At 43.4% G+C, this 19922-nt stretch overlaps 1 protein-coding gene across 1 annotated transcript in view; it reads right to left on the reverse strand.

Moving 5' to 3' along the window:
- Positions 1–2583: 2583 nt before the first annotated feature.
- CCDC3 (coiled-coil domain containing 3) overlaps positions 2584–19922 on the reverse strand; it is a 38898-nt gene continuing 21559 nt past the window's right edge. The window contains exon 3 of the mRNA XM_054399873.1: positions 2584–2859. Within this exon, the coding sequence (XP_054255848.1) occupies positions 2584–2859 (276 nt within the window). The remainder of the gene's footprint in view (positions 2860–19922) is intronic.

Here is a 19922-nt window from a genome sequence, read left to right on the forward strand (position 1 = left end):
TCATTAATGAGAGGTTACCTAGCTTGATGAGAAGCTTTGTGTGTTAGAAATGGGCTTTATTGATACAACTCTGGAACACTGGGATTCTCCTTAAACTGGAGAATTACATGAAGTTTTGCCCTTTTCTGTGGGTTTCCAGAAAACTGGTCTCTGAGATAGCTACAGAGTTGGTCTAAAAACTAGTGTGCCTGCATGATGTATAGCCCTATGTGATATATACCAGTCTGAATGGATGTAACCCAAATTCCTCTTCACAGTAACATTTTCTGCCCTGGTCGCTCTCTGGATACTGTCATCAGCAATCAGTGGTGGCACTTTAACGGTATTTTTATTTGGGCTTGGCATCTCCTGTTACTTGTTGAGAGGGTTAACTTGTAATCTGATCTCACTGCTAGTCCTTATCGCTGGAAATGATCCAAAACCAAGAAGGAATGAAAGGAACCAAGTTTCTTTGGGTTTGTACCCAGAGGGAAGCTTTTGGGTTATATTTGAATTTGGCATTTGGGGTTTTTCCTTCTGTTTTCTTTGCAAAGCAACAATATTCTCACAACACTGACAAGGAGAACAAAATAGTACACTTTTTTGTTTTGTTTTATTTTGGTTTGGTTTGTTTGGGTTTTTTTGTTGTTGTTGTTTTTTTTTTAGCTAGAGAATGGGGTGAAATAGGAAGAAAATTCCAATGTTTTCATCAAGAGACAAAACGATCAACCAAAAGAAGAAATATATTTTGACACCATGTTTGGAAAATTTGTAAAAATAACAAAGGTGTAGCTATATTAGTTTTACTTTATCCATTTCATACACACATTTATAAAAGATGACTGAGTAGCAGAGGGAATATTTTTATTAACACAAAATTAGAACACAAGCTTTGGATACCTCTACCAGGATAAACAGTTCATTTATTTAAACAGCAGTTTAGAAACCAGAAACAAACAGCAACAACAAAAAAAAAATTAGTTACTTTCCTATGGATTTAAATTTTAGAGTTAAAAATATCTCGCTGGCTTCCAGGGAAGCCTTAGGTCTGTAGTAATTCTCAGGAAATAGCATTGCTGACTACAGCACAAAACAACTCAAATTGTGCTGATTCGGTAGGCAAAGCCTTTGAAACCAGTGGAGCTCATAGAGGAGTCAGAATCTTAAGAAACGCCAATATTATTTCAAGATGGAAAAAAAGAAAGTTCTGTTTCCAAAAGGAGCTAAACTGGAAGGTAATTCAACTTGGCAGCACCCTAGAAGCCAACATGAGGTTTAACTTTGGAGTTCAGTTTGGACTGCAGCTGATGGTTGAAAGCTGATAAGGGCTTTTCCTAGGGCAAGGGTAGTTAAAGTATGGTCCAACAGGGCTGTAGCCGAGATATACTCTGAGTGCTGAGACACAGCATGGAGTCAGTTTGTAAATGTCATATAAAGGACATGATAGAATTTTTTTTTTTTTAATGAGATAACCAACAAACAGGATTTACTTCATATTTTAAGAAATTAGACTATATCAAATGTGTAATAAAAATATTTTCTGTAGGATTTTAAAATATATACATATATAAACTACCTTACTTTTTAATGCCCTGTAGATATTGATGTGGTCTCTACAGTATCTAAGAGTGATTCTGTGGGGCTGCCCAGCAACCTCCATTAAACCTCAAACAGTGAATACAAAACTTGAAGCCTTATCCACACTGTAAATTAAACCTGTTGAAAATGGGATCTGAAATTGCCCACTGGGCCTGATGCAGCAACCACTAACAGTAAGGCTACACCCTCTTCTGATTGCAAGAGGTGGATTAGGTCCTAGTTACAGTTTCAAAATGATGTAGTTTAAAACCCTCTTGTCTGGGCAATGATGAAGGCACATGAGAGAGTTACTGAGACCATTGAGGCACTTCCTGGGAAAATAAAAAATATTAGGTATTTTATTTAGTATATTTAGGGATATTTATAATCAGTCTTAAGACAATTTGGGCACATCTATACCTCGTTTTGAAGAGGGTCCAAACTGACAGTGTCCTGGACATAGTCTTTGTTCAGACACTGAATGAAGACTTTAGTCAAGCTTAAGGGAGGTTGAGAGCTTGGGGGTGATGATAAAGCAAAGATCAACCATGATAGAGCAAAGAGCACTCATGCCTGCGTCCTTCCTACAACATCCATCTCCATATATCCCTCTGACCTGGCTCACCCAGCCCATGTGGTGTAGGTAAATTGGCAGCAGATCTTTCCAAGATGAGCTCCTCCTGTGTCAAGTGCCTGCAATGGCCTATGGGGCTGAACCAGCACTTTCATCAAAGACAATCTAAAACTGGTGGTGGAGGTGGAGGGCAGTGAGGGCAGAGAAGCACAGATTATCATCTGGTCCTACATCCTCCCAGGACAGTGAGGATATGGCTTTTGACTGTGTCTGCAACACCCAGCCATATACAGTTTGCCTTTCTGTTTAATCTAGCACTGTGTTTAAAGCAAGTTCAGATTCATTTTCCATGCAGGATTTGAAGCACAGTGTAGACAAGGTGTGAGAGCCAGATCCTGACCTAATGCAGGCAAAACTCACTGTTGCTGTTGGCCTGAGCACCTACCCTTGCATTATACTTTAAGGTAGGTAGCATGAGAGTTCTCCTGCTTCAAAGAGTTAATATAGGGGATTTGACCACCTGCAGAGGAAAGTTTCTCACTGAGCTTTTGATTCATCTGCTCCATATGCCTGGTGTTTTTCCTGGCTTGCCGGAGGGACCTCTTGACTTTCTTCACCCGATCTCGCAGCTGCTTGTTGCGCTTTTCCAGTGTTGCCACTTTCTGCTGCAGCTTCTTCACTCTGTCCTCCTCCTCAAACAGGGCTCTCTGGACTGAGGAGCACATGAGCTGAGGGGACAGCATAAATGAAATAGGAACAGGTGAGCTTTACACAAAAACTTATTAAAGCAAGGGTTAATTGAGGTGTTCCTTGAAACATCTCACACTCTTCAAAAGCAGAAGGCTTTCTTTGGAAGTTCTATTTGGTTTTTATACCTTTTAAAATAAAGTCTTCTCTTTCACTTTTGTATTCAGATAAGACCCAAAGATTGTAGATTTTAATGATGCTAATGATTCACAATTACTTTTATTAACTGTTTTTGCAGACCAGTCCAGCTCACTGAAGTTACATTGAATGTGTGAAGGAAGGTTGCCCTCTTTCTGATATGAAACTGGCGTTCAGGCCAAGGGGTGAAAACTCTAGATTTGCTTCAGATTAGCAGCCCTTCAGAAGCCCCAGATTTTGACATGACTCTGCTCTTTGCTCTTTGTGTCAACATGTGAAATAAGGACAACACCTGCAAAGCACAGAACTGATTGGGTTTGCCTTTTCAGGAACTGAATTGTCTTAAATATGTTATCTGTCTTCTTTCAGATTTTTCCCTAAAGGGTAAAATCTCAGGAGTCTCTAGGAGCATTCGAGATCCCATAAGTTTAAATTTGGTGGCTGGGGGAGATGATGGGCATTGGCTGAAAAATGTCCCTCTCATTCTGCCCACTACTAACTTATTGCAGTATTGCCCCCAGAAGGGATTTCCAGCTTTTGATATGCACTCCTGTTTGTGAGGGAAGGGAAGAGACAGGTTTCAACTCTCTTCTCTTAAGCAGCTAAAAGTGAGACTCCAGTCTGGGCTTCTCTCTTTCAGTTTCCCCTGTAGTATCTGCAGGGAGAGACATCCTTAGAGAGGGTGATCTCCACCACTTAGGGCAGTGGGAGGAATCACCCTCTGAAGACAACTATCTCATTTCACTGACTACAAAGGCACCAAGTTCCAAGTTTTCTACCCAGGCAACATTTTCCAAGCAGAAAAAGAGAAGGTGTCTGGGGATTAAGGACAGCCCCATCAAAAAAGTTTGTGATCTAGAGGAGCCACTATTCAAACCTATTTCTGCCCAGGATCATGTGCCTTCTTCATTTTTTTTCCTGTAAAAAGCATCCTGAGATATTTTATTGTACTGGTGAGACTTTCATGTGATTGCTGCACTGGTGCACTGTGAAGAAAGTCAGTGTCTTCTGATGGATTTCTGTCTACTACACATCTAGATTATTTTTTTAAAAGTGTGTCAAGCATTCCTGGAGCCTGGATGGGCTTTCTCTGGCAGAACATTTGGAACAGACAGGGAATCTAAATAAACAAGTAAATCCTCAATGCGGTGAAGGATTACATGTTTCTTTCCATCTTCCTTTGTAGTATTTTCAACAACTGAAAGCAGGGGAGGGAACTTGCTTTGATGAACATTTCATTTGCTTTGGAAATCTCCAGCAGTTGAAAATGGTGGCCTGTTAACACAAATGCAGCAACTGCTTCCAGTCCCCATAAGCTCATTTCTTGGGTGAAAGCACTGCAGGGCTTTGCTAAAAGGCAAATGCTTGCCCTGGCCATCGTCTCACTGGGGCTCTTCTGCAAATATACACTAGGAAGGCTAGGAGCTCACAGAGAGAAGTCCAGAAATTGCGCTGAAGAGGAGGGAATTTGGTTTTGATCACAGCTCATTCCAAGTGCTATTTGAAAACGGCCAGCAGATCTTGGCTTTTGTTTTTGCCAAACCCTTGCAAAACCTCAAGCATAACACTTCTTGACTTTAAATCCCTTCAAAGGAGAGCACTGAGTTAGGAAAAGATATTTGTTGGGAAGACAGGAAGTGGAAACTGTGCTTCATGAGGGATTTCTTGCATTTTCCATTGATGCAGTGCTAGGCATGGCATATGATAGAGTCCAATGCAGAGGAGCAAACAATTCATGCAGCTGAAGTGTGAGCTTGTGAAAACCCAACTGTGTGGGCTGGCTGGTGGGCAAATGGTAATATCTGATGGCAGACATCAGGGGTGGCATTAGCCTCATCCCAGAGGCACTCCTAAATCTTTTGAGGTTGTTCCTCTAACAGCAGAGGTAGTCCACATCTGCAGACCCACTCAGAAACCTCTCAAACACCATCAGAAAGCTAGCCAGCTCATTTCCTTCTGCTGTTCCTCTTCCAGCTCCCTATTTTCCATTTTGAAACCCCCTGTTTAGTGCTTATATTATCTGGAGATACCCAGAGAGATCAGTGGAACAACACAGTTATAAAAAAATGTGGTAATGCTGGACAGGCACAGCTTTGTTTGCCAACAGGGTGGGTGATTGGAAGAGGCCAGCTTGATAACTGGATGCCTGCCTGCAATCTCAAGACTAGCAGCTGTAAAATGAACTCTTTGCTCTTTCTTCATGGGCAAAAAACAACAAGGTGGAGTCCCCTCACCTTCTCACAGGCTGGTTACAAACAGCATTTTTCACAGGGCTCTGCACAGATAATGTTTAAATGCGAGTGCTGTTCCTATCCTTGCTAGGACTGCATTTTACATGGGTGCAAGCAAATTAGTTTTAAATTGGCACTACAACCTTTGTAACTGTGACGATCTGGAGCTCGGCACTATCTTTATAACTAACCCAGCTGCTGAACAAATAGGTGAGAAGTTAACCAACACTTGGTCCCTGTTGCTACTTAAATACTTCATGTGTACAGCGAGATGAGTCATTCCTGTGGAGCATATCTACAGACAAGAATTTGGCACCCCATTTTATCTGGACTCATATACCCATAAATGTGCACAGTTTGGACTAACGACCACCAAGATCAGACTTTAGGCCAAAGGCATTGCTAAAAGCTGCAGAGAACTGGATTTTGTTTCTGGTACTGGCCTCCCATTCCTCATCCCAACTTGCCATGTCAGTACACTAGAGAAAGGGGACAGGCATGTTATGCAATGTTTAAGGGACAATGAAATCTCCATCCATCAAGGCAAGTCACTGAGGAGCCAGTTCCATTTGGTGCCACTGAAGGAATGGATGGGAAAGGATGGATAGCTGACAGCTTCTATTTCCACAAGGTATCAGCAGCAGTCAGCTAAGCAACAGCTCTGAAATGCTACACCTAGCATGTCATACATGCTCACAGACCTGGGGAATGGAGAGAAGGATCAGGAAATGGCTCCTCAGGAAAACTCATGGGTTATTTTTCTGGTTTCCTTCAAAAGTTACATTCTCTCTGACCCACAGTTCAGACAAGTTCTTTGTTCTGGAGATCTCTGTCTTCATGTTTGCTTGTTTCACAGTTTTGGTAGCAAAGCATCCTCAGCAGTGGTTAAACTTCAGTCTAGAGTACTACCAGAAGATGGAATACGAAAGGTAGCACAACAAGAACCATACAGCTCCTTAGGATTCACCCCAGGAAACCTACAGATGTGAAACTACGAATTAAATATATTTATTTGAAACACCCTGTAACAAATACACCCAGTTTTAAGTTTCACCACATCTAGATGATTTACAAGATCTACCCATCTGCCAAACAAATCAATGTTGTGACAAATCAAACTGATTTTTGGGGTGTCACATTATGGTTATATGAGACCTTTACCAAACACCCCACACTGACATATGTATTCATCTGTTTGACTGACAGACACATGTCTCTGCCTCTCTTTGTATGAATGGGACAGTGGCTAGGAAATGCCTCATAGATAAAGGCACAATGATAGCCATCCTACACCACAAAATGTCCATAAATGGATGAAGTTAGCATTACAGAACTCCAGTCACTAAAAACCCAGCAGTGGCACCCAAGTCTTGCCCTTCAGCTACCAAAGGGAGGGAAGCTGAGGTCTAGGCAGCTCTGCGTGCATGTTCCCTATGGGCAGCACTGCTAAAAAGCACTAGAGCTCCACTACCTGAAAATCTTTCAGTTCATATCCCTAAAAGTATCTTTCACATCAGACAGTATTTTTTGACATTTAGAGATAAGGTGTTATCAGGCAAGACAACTGCAGGAGCATCTTTAAATGTGTGACAGCAAGACCTGATCTCTGCGTGGACATGACATGAACTGGACATGGATCACTTTGGTTTATTGTCCTCAAATCTTCCTCCTGAACCACACTGCTTACTGGAGCAGTATCTAACCAGGATACTCCCTCAGCATCACAGACCCAGCATTGCCACAACACAACCTATTGGAAGCATGTGGTGGAAGAAATGAGTCTGGAAACACAGCCCAAGACCTGCAGATTTGGAGCACAGCTCCTGCTGTGCTGCAGAACCTCCTCTGCACTGCTTTCCAGTAAGCTCACCACATATCTATGTTGCTCTCCTCTTACCCTTCCCTACTACAAATCCGCTCCTCAGAAAAGGTACAATCTGTCTTCATCTGCTGCACACTGACTTACTGCTCCATGCTTTACTACTGTTCAAACTATATCAAACTTACAAAGCTTTATGCAGCACAAAATGTGTACCTCAGAACAGCAACAATTCATGATCTCTCTCTCTCTCAAGAGGCTCAGGAGACAAACACAGCTCTTTGTTTTCTTTAACCCCATCATGATTTATTTCCCCAACTCTTTCTGTTCTCTTAGCAAGAGAGTGGGCTCTGTCCTCTGAGGAAGCTGATAAAAACATGATAGAGCTCATACAGATGTTCTTCACCTCTCCTGGCCTGGGAAGTCCCCTTGAAGCCTTTCCTTGCCCTGGTCACATTTCAGACTCTGAGTATCACTTTCTCCTCTTCATCAACCCCTTTGAGCAGGGTACACGGGATCAAGCATGTTGGATGGAAAGATGGATGGTGTGGCAAAGGATAGCAGGAGAAGTCTTGGCAGCAGAGGCTGTTGGGTTTGGGATGGATCAACTTAACCTCCAGTTACTGGAACTTTTCAGCCAAGACTAACAATCCTGCTGAAGTGTGGAAAAGCCCCTGTCAGCACTGTTAAACCATCATGTTGGGTGAAGTCATGGCAGTGCTGGATTAAACCACCTCTGCTTGTTGCAAGACCACATCTTTCAGAGGTACCAAACTGGGGTTCCAAGGGCAAATCCAGCTTCACTGGCATTAATGGAGATGAGCTGGAATTTCACCCTAGGACTTCATATGACCTCTTCCAGACACCAAAGACCTGGATGGAGAAAGAAATGATTGTGGCTTTTGCTATAGGAGGTGTTAGTCTTGCAGCACGTGTCTCTGGTTCATTCTAAATATTAAGAGATGGAGACTTCACTGGGTTATGAAGCACTGCCTGCAGGGAGCCTCTGCCAGGCTACACCCACCCCAAGGTGCCCCAGCATTGTGAATGGAGCTTTTCTTCCCCAGTTCATTGCTCACTAAAAGCAGATTTTTACCTTTAAACTCCTAAGTTGCAGCCAGTCAAGGTGTGGTGTCTCACCTTTCTCAACTGTCATCAGAGAGCACATCCAAGGGGAGATTTCCTTCCTACCTTAGATACCTACCTTGGGTGGACCACTTTTGAGTACCCCCTTCCACTGCCTAGATAACTAGCTCAAAATGAGATGGATCCCACCCCAAGTCCCACAGAATCATAGTTGGCATCACTGACTAACCTGGGCAGCCTGAAAGGACAGCATATAGATAGTTTTCTTGAAGTTTAGAGAAGCTTGTCCTGGATATGGACCCACATCCACACCCACGGGCAATCAGAAGTCTTTAAAAACAGACTCGTATGTTCCGACCTGCATCAAACCACTGCTTGGTGGAAAAACATCCCAAGAACTGTTGGAAGACCTGCCAGGGGCAGCTCTTGGACATCAGCTTGGCAGGTCTCTTGGGTGACACTTGGCTGTGATGTACCCCTGAATGGCTGAGAAAGCCTCATGCACCTGGAAAATGTGACTGGCGTTTACAAGCTGTAACATAAGGCTCAAGTGCCAGCAGCTCCAGCAGACACCGACTCAGCACAGGAGATGGTTTACTCACTGGGTGTGGCAGCACATCCAAACCCCCTTTTCCCCTGGAGCACCTGGCATGGGGAAAAAGCAGAGAAGCATGGGAAAAGGAAGCAGGGGAAGCCACCTCCCCCTCCCAGGGTATGTCAGCGGATGCACATGGGCCCCTCTCCCCAGAGCCATGTGCCAGCCACAGACCCCGTTCCAGGACAAGCCAGGCGTGTTTCATCTTCTGGGACATGCTTTATGGTAGCATTATGACACAAATTAGCATGGGTGTTTAAAATGGGTAGCTTCAGAGCACACTCTCTCTCTCTCTCGGTTTTGCCTCCCACATGTGTGGATAATAAGCAGCAGCAGTTCCACGAGGATTTTATGATAAAACGAGACACCAGAACAATTCCCACCATTGGCAACCAGCATTGGGAGTAGATTGATATATTCCTAGAGTCTCCAGGAAATACCTGCCTTTTATTAGTAAGGGTAACATACTGCTTTTGGATTTACCTTTTCCAACTACTGTTCTCTCAAACTATTTGCAACCACTCCGATATTCTGAAGATATTTTTCAAGCAGCCATACCGAATCTGTATAATATTTCATAACTTTTGTATATAGTTATGTGGGTGGTGGAGTTAAATTAATAAATAATTTATATTTTTTTATTAATTCCCTGCCTTACCCATCTTTATTTGTAACATGGGGATGAGTGTTTTTCACAAGGAAAAACATTTGCCACTTATTAATTTTATTTTCATCTTCTTAAAAATAATGATCTTAAGCTGAGCAACAGGGGCTTTTCAAAAAGATACTTTCCTGTGATTAAGTACTTTTTAAAACCAGACCTTCCTTTATGGCAAGATGTCTCAACTGCTGGTGACTCTCACCTGCAGTGGGTGTTGCAGGCATCCATTCTAAAACCCTGAGTTTCGAGAGTTTGAATTCTGAACCCCGAGATGTTGATGAAGAGGTGAATACACAGATACCAGGTGGGAGTTGTACTTGCTTCCCTCTGCCAAGACTGGTGATGGAGGTAGAAATGTCTCCAAAATACCTGGGCTGGCCACTGCCAGTACTCAAGAAGGAATCAACACTTTATTCCCTATACTTGTGAAGGAAAAAAAGGGTGATGGTTTAACAAGAATAGAAACCACACTAATCAAGAAGACAGGAAAAAAGAACAAAAGGTCTAGGGTATGAGCCAGGCTGCCTACCACAGGCACCTCACTTGTGCCAAGTGAGCAGATAAGTCAGTCCTGACAGTAAATCCCTAAATCCCCTGCCCAGTCAGTGGGAGACAGAAGGTCTCCAGGAAGGGAAAAATAAATCAAGAGGGTAGGACCTCACTCTGGGGGATCTCCAAGTCCCTTTCTTCTCCTCACTGATCAGGCAGGCAGTGAAGGAGACATGCCAAGAGCCAGGTGACTGCTTTTTTTCCTTGTTGCTCCAAGGCAGAGGGGCTCCACTTTCACCTTGTTCCCTTTCAAAACCTTCCTCTCAGCAATTTGCCCAAGATGCCACAGGAATGTGGTGGTGGATCTGGGAGGGGAGAGGCAGTGAACTCTCATGTCTAAGTGCTTTAGCAGGAGCAGCAGTCCTCCTCCTCTCCTGGCTGCAGCTGCCAAACACTAGGCTCAGTTCTCAGCCCCACCAGCCCCATATCTTGTGCTTTATGCATTTCCAAGAGCTTCCCAGACTTCATCACTCTCAGTTCGAGGTTGGGCAAGATGTACCCTCTGAGATGGGGGGTCAGGGCTGGGGGGAAGTGGGGAGTCTTGCAGCCATTCCAGGTGTGAATAGCACCCAGGGACAGGCAATGCCACCCTGTCAGCCTCTTTGCTGAGATCCATGCCACCCTCCTCTGACTCCCTCCATCCAAAAATACTCAAGAGTGGCCAGCGAAATAACAAACTGTGGGGCACACTTCCATAGCATGCAAAAGCAGAGACAGAAGCCGGGACACTACTTAGAGCTCTCCGCTCTATTGCAAGGGATGTAGAGGGCTCGTCACAAAACCAGGTAGCTCACAGACTCTGCGACACAGCCATTTGCACAGCACGAATTGCAAATACGATCCAAGGCAATGCAGCACCTGCCCTGCTTCCTTCTAGGTACCATGGATGGGTCGTGTCACAGTATCACAGTATATCAGAGGCTGGAAGGGACCTCAAGAGATCATCAGGTCCAACCCCTCTGCCAGAGCAGGATCACTTAGGGTAGGCGGCACAGGAATGCATCCAGGTGGGTTTTGAAAGTCTCCAGAGAGGGAGACTCCACAATCCCCCTGGGCAGCCTGTTCCAGTGCTCCGTCACCCTCACTGTAAAGTTTCTCCTCATGTTGAGGTGAAATCTTCTATGTTCAATTTGAACCCATTGTTCCTTGTCTATGGTAGACATTCCTTATATAATTCTGTCCTGTTCCTGGAGATTACACAGTGCCAGCATGGATTAAGCTGATAATTTACAGGCAAATGGCACTGAATATTAAAGCACACTACTCAGATCAACTATGCTGAGCTTAGAGGGAAATGCTTTGAGCAACAGAAACCAAAAATCTTTCACTGTTGCTAGAAGAAATATAGGTGCTGAAAACAAATGTGGGTTTACAAGACAGGCTGCTTAATAGACTTTTGCATTTTGTTACTGCTTTTTCTTCTTTTTTGTTCATTTCTGTCCCAGAACTAGGGTTGCAGTTTCAGCTGAACTTCAAAAGTCTCTCTAAGAAGTGGGTGGGTTTTTTCTATAACATGTATAGAAACTTTCCAAAACTTCCTTTCCACTTCAATTTCCAGCTCAGCTTTTTCCCACCTAGAGTTACTACTATCACAATAAAACTAATTAGGTCTGATGTGCCTAAAATGACTTTGCTAATATACTTTACCTCAAGTGTATTATTCTCCAACTGAAAGTTGCTGTGTGACCCCTTCTCCATCTAAACTTGTTTTACTTGGCTTGTATTTCAATAGATTAGGTCACCATTCCCCCCACACATACACACAGCAAATTAATTAAATACCAAGGAAGGGATAAAATCAGCAAGACCCAGAAACAGAATGTATTGTATCCTTCCTTCTCACTGATGGGAACACAGGGAAATGAGAAACTGCTGATCAGACTGGGACAGCATCTTACATCTTTGTTTCTAATTATTGAAATGTCAGTGTTGATTTTTGAATGAGCTGACCTCTACCTTGTATTACAACAGCTCCTAGGAACTTTATTTAATTTAATGGTCCTGTTAAATAGACAGGATACACCCTGTAGCAGTTCAGCAGTGAGGGCAGTACAATATATTCAAATAAACCATCCCCAGATGTAGCTGAAACTGAGGACCAGCATCAGCTGGTAAGGAAACATGTTTATGTTTACAATATTAACTTGCATGAGCACAAAATTAATTTAAACCTGGTTTGAGATATTTAAGTATGGTTTACTTCAATCTAATGTATCACAACTCGTAGGAGTTCCCTGGGGCTCCTAACAGGTGCTTGATCCTCTGGTGTGATGCTCAACCCATGACACAGGTGCTGTATGGAGGTCTGTATATTGAGGTTTAGATTAAACATAGCTGTTAGGGGTACAAAATAACAGGTGGAAGCTTTTGGGCTGTGGGAGGATGTGGGGGTGCATGGAAACAGTAAAACAAGGTTGATTAATGGCTTGATTAATGGCTTAATTAATTCATAACCTCCTGTGGGTAAGGTAATGCCAGACCTCTGTGTACCCCCTCCACAGGTCAGCATACTCAGAGTGCAAATGCTCAGTGCCCACATCCTATGTTGCTGAGAAGGGAAGGACTGAGATCAGTAAATACGTAGTAAAATATGTTTTATATATAATAAGAAAAATCCTTTTCTTGTCTGTTAAGTGTAAGTCAAAGAGAGAAGCAGAGCAAACCCCAGCAGGCTGTAGATGGGTGTTGGTGAATAGCAATGGTGTGACTGCAAAGCATTAAATGCTGCCTCTCAAGAAAGTATAGAAATAGGGATATTTGCATATTTGCTGTGACTGGAGACTATGTCTCCTCCTCAGCAACTATATCATACGTAGGGAAGTTTTATGCACATGAGGAGAACCCATGCTGAGAAAGGCAAATGTTTAGAGTTAAGGCAGTATCTGTAAAAGTCATGTTGCCCCATAAATCCTTCCACTCTAGACATCTTGGTTTTGTGCTTCACATAAGCTGCTGCAGCTCAGCTGCCTTTACAAACAGATAGGATTTCCTTGGCTGCAGGCTCAGCTGGAAGCACTGCACTGCTGCTGTGCAAAGCTTCTGGATTTCAAACAGCAAATGCAGGTGCCCCTGGGCAACCTGCTGTCCTCTGGTGCTGCTAGGAAGTGGAAGTTTCCACATTGCTCCTGAGCATACATAGGAACTGCCAGCGCTGCTTCACTTCATTTGTCAAGAGCAATTGGGTGCAGGAAAGCAGGAGGAGTGAAAAGGGCATACACAGATCCGTATTTAACTGGGGTGGATGGATCCCTTGGTGTAGCCTTTGCACCACCCTGCTTAACATACTTAACCTGGATCCTGCAAAGGAAACATTGGTTTTCTGAGCTATTTCTACAGGCAATGGAGAGAGAGAAATTCCTCCAGTGGATGAGTCAGAGAAACTAATTCAGAGCAGGGAAGCGGGCACTATACCAGAGCTGAGTAGCATGGAAACAACTCTTGACACTGCTTACGCACACAGAGACATGCCTGCCATGGCAGGAGCAGGACAAGAGGCTCTACTGATGCCTTTTCCTGCAAGCAAGAAGAGATCTGTGAAACCTTGAGGGAAATGATGGCAGCAGCCCTGAAATCAGACTGAATGAAGCACAAAGGCTTGACAAAGGGCATCTGCATCTGCTCCTGAGCTGCTTTGAAAGCCCAGAGCAAAGAGGAGACCAGCAAGAAGCTGTTTGCTGTGCTCTATCTTTTGGGATAGGTGACAAACAGACACATGCAGAGAGGACTAGGTTCAGCCCTCATTCAGGAGCAGAGGTACCACAGGTTGCCACAGGAGTGAAGTGGAAAAGCTTTGGTGAGGTTGAAGAAACAAAGGGATAGAAAAACAAACATCTGCAATCTGCAGGTGATCTCTGGCTAACGTCAGCAACCAAGAAAGGAACCAAGGAGGCAGAATGCCCTAGAGACTAATCAGCAGTTCTAAATAACAAGCTCCAATCACTAACATCTGGCTGACGGGAGCTCACGTCTACTCACAGATATTCCTTGTCCCACCAAGCAGCTCAGAGCAGCCTATCCACAGCTCCAGCTGCTGCATGGGCTGTAAATCCTGAAAGAGCCCCAGACCACCCTGGATGCAATAAGTGGGCAACAGGCTACTCTGAGCATGGCAGGGTTTGGCAAATACCCAGTCTTCAAGGTGCAAAGGCAGTATTTAGGAGACCACCCTCCTGCTTGCCTGTGCTCCAACAGCTGCATTAATGGCTGTTTCCATGGATCAAAAGCTGCTGTTTCACTCCAGTACAACCCCTCAGATAGGATCCTGTTCCTGAGCGAGTATTTCAGTTCTCAGTAGAAATTTTGGGTCAGGGAAATACAGGGTTTCCAGCATCATATATGACCAAAGTCTCTCCAAGCTGCTGTGCTGTGCTACATATGGACACAGAAGCATTAGAAACTCCCATCAGATACTGCACAACTCACTGCCTTATACTAGGTAAAGCATTTCACACAGGACTGGTTACAATGCCCACGGAAAGTAAGGTCTTAAAGAAAGTGTGAGTCAGATCTCCCCATACACACAAGACTGGAGCCTTCTTTCCAGCCTGATTTCATGAGGAGGATTGAAGCCACAGCTACACCAGACAAAATGTCCACAGGGCTGAGAGATGCCCTGCAGTGAGCTCTTCTCTGCAAGCACCTGAATTACAGAGCACAAACTCCAGTACTGGTTAATGTTACAATGGTGCCTCTCAACTGCTTCATCTTGAGTTAATAATTGTGTTAGAGTAAGATAATTACATAGCAAGTGCCACCACACTGCACAGTGAGCAGACAGCAATCCCTCTGAGCTACAGTTCAATCACACACTACTTTGGGTATGGGCTCTTCTGTCAATAACCACCCTGTGGTCTGCAAAATCTCATCAAATCCTGATGTCATGTGCACTTATCTGTAAAATCTGGTTTTGTACCTGGCCAAATACTTAGGGACAGGTAGCAAATGCATCCCTTGTAAGCTTGAGTTACCATTTCAGTATGCATGTGCATACAAGACCTTTAAATCTGATTATGAAATTAATTTTCATTATCTGTCTAAGATTCTTCTTTTGCTTTTCTCACATTTCTCTGACACAGAAGTTATCTATACTTTCAAAAGCTTTGTATTGCATTGCTTTATCAGTAGCAAGAGACACGACCTGGACAGGTCTGAAGAGATGATCTGAACTGTCCCCGCCATCTCCTGCAGTAGCAATCACAGTCACCATCCACAAACTTCACAATAATAGCAACAAAGCAAAAAAGGATTAAAACAAAAAAAAAAAACACACTGTGAAGAAGCTAGGATCTGGGCTTCTATTTACTATTTAACTAGGACATTTCCTTGTCTTTTGGCAACTGTAATTTTGGAAGAGCAAAATCTCAATTATTTTGAGCTGCATTATCTGAACTGCTTGTTCTCATTAAGCAACATGTACACTTCACACCTAATCAAAGAGGGCAGATAAAATGAATGTCCTAATCAGGGGAAAAGAACTGGATGTCTCCACTACAGAGAGGGCAATAATTACTTAGCAGTCCCAGTGAGAAAGAGTTTTTCTGTGTTTCGATTTACCATCCAACAAAATGATCAGGGGGTTGGAACACTGCTTCTTCCAGAACAGGCTGAGGGAGCTGAGGTTGTTCAGCCTGGAGAGAAGGCTCCTGGGAGACCTAATAGCAGCCTTCTGGTACTGGAAAGGAGCCTACAAAAAGGCTGCAGAGGGACTATTTACAAAGGCCTGTAGTGATAGGGTGGGGGCAATAGTTTGAAATTAGAGAAGAATAGATTTAGATTGGATGTTAGGAAAAAGTTCTTTACCATGAAGGTGGTGGAACACTGGAAGAGGTTACCCAGGGAGGTAGTTGAGGCCTCATTCCTGGAGATATTCAAGGTCAGGCTGGACTCTAATGGAGGATGTCCCTGCTCACTGCAGGGCGGTTGGACTAGATGGAGGTCCCTTCCAACCCAAACCATTCTGTGGTTCTGTCTCAAAAATGAGGATACAAGACACTTGTGATTTACAGAGTTTTCTGAGGGGACAGGAGCAATAGCAGAGCCAGGATCCACAGTCAGATACTTCTCTTGCATGTAGAATGGTCTCAGTGCTTCTCTGCAAATTCAGAGTATGAGCCCAGAAAGCAGTTTTCCATGAATAGTACTGTTAAACTTTCTCTACCACTACAGCTCTGCCTCTGGCAATCTGGAAACCCATTTTCCAGTAAGGATCCTGGATAAACTGCCCAGCACTAGAGCATATGACTGGTTGAGCTTTCAGTAGTTTAAGGGTTTAGTCAACAGAAGTTTGTAATATAAAAGTTGTATCTCTCTGTAACAGATCAAGGCATTGAAGCCCATGTTATCCAAGAAGGGGAAAATCCTGATTGTGTGAATGCTTAGCTTAGATACATGAAGAACATCCGTGGGCATTTGGGTATTGCTACATCACATTTACGACAGACAGGAGGAGTTTTCAAAGCTGAGAGAATCACGGATCCTACTCAAAGTCACTAGATGCCTTTGGAAATCACCCCATGTGTCTAAATGTTTTCTCAAGAGTTTAAGTTTTCTTTGAAGAGAAGGGTAAAGTGGTTAAATGTGCTACAATCTTGAACCCTTATTCCTTCAGATATTGAAGACAGGAGAATGAGCTGTAGGTGATATAGTCAAGGCCTCAATCTCACAGGGTTGTAACACTGGAAAATAAATAATTTTTTTTCTGTATTTTTAATGTTTATATCAAATTTTATTTGTTTACAGGACAAAGACATATCTGCTCAGATTAATGAAAGTGCTGGGGGCTGTACAAGCACCTCGTAGGTTGAAAAGGACTAAAAAATTATGGACTGTCATTTCATCACCTGCAAAAATATTTTCTTTTGGGAGCTGAAGGGTGTCTCACCAGCTAAAACATGGACCATTTTTTATCTGGTCAAACACCGTCATGTCAGTGTCTGTCAGCAGGATGGACCAACTCTGCCCTCTGATTAGTGCATCATCCTCAACTGGCAATGAGCATCAGGAAGGGCAGAGACATATTTATACTTCTGCTTGGCTGCATATGAACCCAGTGAAGGATGCAGATGGGAAGGTGTTATAGCCCCAAACCCAGAGATTTCAAGCATAACCAAAGGGATAACTTCAACCAACTGCCCTTGTTGGGACATGGGTTGATTACAAGCCAAGCATTCTTTAGGCACCATTCAGGAACAAAATTAATGCAAGCAGCTGGGCAACGGAATGCCCAGGGTTACACTTCATATTCTTCCGGACCTAAGGGCCAATCAACCAGCAGAAAAGACAGCAGAAGAATACACAAAGTGGGTTACAGGAAGGGAACACTTATTCTCACCCATTAGCTAGAACAGAAATAAAGAGGAGTTTGTGCTGGTGTGGAAAAGCACATCAAGAGCATGGCACTAAGCTTCTGGAGGAATTGATAAAGACCCTTTCCTGCAGATATTTGAGGCTTTTCTCCATCAACCAGATGTGATTTAAGGTTAATACATGTAAACTGCATAAAGTCAGATGGAAAGACTGGACAACCAATTTGTTTAATCTGATTCCTACCAAGACTGATATCTCAGTTCTGCCTAGGTCTGTTTAATCCTGTTAATAAGTACATCACTGTACTGGCATATGGCAGCTACACATCTCACATCAATCAAACTGGTGATCTACACTGCTCCCTCAGGATTTGTGAGACATTTTGAGTGAAAATCATAAAAATTTGTATAATTTCAAATGTTTTTTCCTTCCTTATTCTCCCCACTCTAGAGATCCTGCCTCTTGATAAAGTTTATTTAATCCTTTCCTAAAATAACCTTTTACCATTGAGAAATTTGCAAGTGTTTGGGAGAGGAGGACTTGTTGCTGTTTTGATGGAAAGACAGAAACTGAATTATTTCCTGGCTGAGACTTCTGTGTCAAGTTTTAACTTGCAGCCAGACCTTTTAACCAAGTTACAAAATCTGATGAGAATTCCAACTCTCTAAATGACTTTTATGAAGTAATTTCTGATATGTGCTGAAATAAAGGAAGACTCCACATCGTGGAGGTTTTAAATGGGAATGAGGAGATCCATCCTTCACAGAAGGAAAGGGCAGGAAATGCATCAGTCTAAGCAGAGACGTCAGAAAGCAGGAACAGCCCCAACTTGCTAAAAAACAGTGATTTGATGAACCTGTGTCCCTTAAATGTTTTAAATGCAAACTGAGTGCAAGGCAGAGATTGCACTTGACTGTGGACAAAATAAAGCTGAGTTTTCCTTGATGCTGGTCAGATGGGAAGTGTTATGGTTATGTCTTCCACTAAAAGCACACAGAAATCCCTCACTAAGCCATAGGCAACGTTGTACTTCTCCATCCCTTCTGTCACATTTACCATGCCAGACCAGTGCAACAGAAGTAAGGTGGGCAGAGCCGTTGTCCATGGACTGGCCTAAAGTGAAGAGCAAAAAGACAGCAGAGATGAGTAACTGCACCTGCCAGAAACCCACAGTGAGGCTTGAGTGACTGAAAGCGAAGGTCTCACGTGAGACACTGTGAAAAGGCTGGGCATGTTCGCTGCATCCACACAAGTCAGCAAGTCAGTTGGAGAAAGACGAACTGCATGTATTTGGGGTGAGCTCTAGATGTACGTGGAGAATGGGGATCAAAAGGTGTATGAAGGACCAACACATGGATCCCTTGTGTTCCCATTAGGAGTTGGTGCACACCAGATAGGCACCTGGAGCAGCCTGGCTGTTTTTGCCCCGCAAGGAATATATTCAGTGTGCACCAAAATCCCTCTGTGAACTGAACCAATATTTGCCAAGCAAAACTATGCCTTCTACTCACCAAGGCCATTCCCTGTCATGAAGGAGATTGCACTGATTTAACACATCTTGTTGACAACCCTGAGAAGGCTGCTACTCCCACAGGTGTTTTTCCTGAGCTCCACAGCTTGGGAAAACTTCAAAGAGGAGAACTCACCACCACTGCACAACCTGCAATACAACTTTGTTTTACACTTGCCTCCCATCCTCCCTGATAGACTGACTTCAGCCTTCAGAGGTCTCAGCATTGGGCTGGCCAGGGCCCCTCACAGCTTGGTTGTGGATAGGAGGTGATGATGAATGTGCAGTGCAGCTCTGGGATTGTGTGATCCAATTTTAACTCAGAAATAGCAGATGGCAGCTCCCTAAAGAGCCATGCACCACCAGAGCTCACTGTGTTTCTCTCCCTAAAGTTTCATATGAAAGGTTGAGGAGCAAAAAGGAGGGCTGGCTTGGCTCTAAAATAGCCTGCCTATTTCCCTCTGCTTGACACACTGCAAATCCTTAATGGTGCTGACATTCACACTCTCCCAAACTCCCACAGTTTTAAGAACAGTTGAATCAACAAGTGCTAGGAGAACATAGAACCCATGAAGATAACTTGGCTATGTTTTAATGCCTTCTGGAAAGATCCTAATGCAAGACAGGTATTTATGATATGTTTGCACTTGTAACTGAGTGCTGGCTATGCTTGAGCTAGGCTATAATAAGCTTTCCCCAAAAATACCACACATGAAATTCTGGCAAAGAGACAGGGAAAGTGTTTTCAGAGTTATGTGTGAAGGAAGGTAGATGTCTAGAAGCAAGACTAATGACTGTCCACACCTTAAAGCCATCTAAAAGTTGTTTTGATATTCCTGTTGTGAAGTGAATCCCTCAGATACAACCAGAACACGATTTTTTGGTACACCATGAAGCTAGAGCCGGACTGAGTTCACTAGAAGCCACAGATGTTCAGATCCACAAAAAAATGCCAAGAAATTGAATTTGTGCTGACCTTTTGCTTTGTGTGAGAGGACAGTGAGTGACATGTGAAGAAATGCTCTGCTATAGACTAAAGGCAATGGATCTAAGACTTGCTTACATGACCAGGTAACAATTTGGATAAGATGACAGAAAGGACAACAAAAGTAATGTGGCAAAAGCTAAAGAAACTGCCATTTGTCCAACA

This window comes from Indicator indicator, chromosome 3 (assembly GCF_027791375.1).
Source record: "Indicator indicator isolate 239-I01 chromosome 3, UM_Iind_1.1, whole genome shotgun sequence".
Classification (NCBI taxonomy): domain Eukaryota; kingdom Metazoa; phylum Chordata; class Aves; order Piciformes; family Indicatoridae; genus Indicator; species Indicator indicator.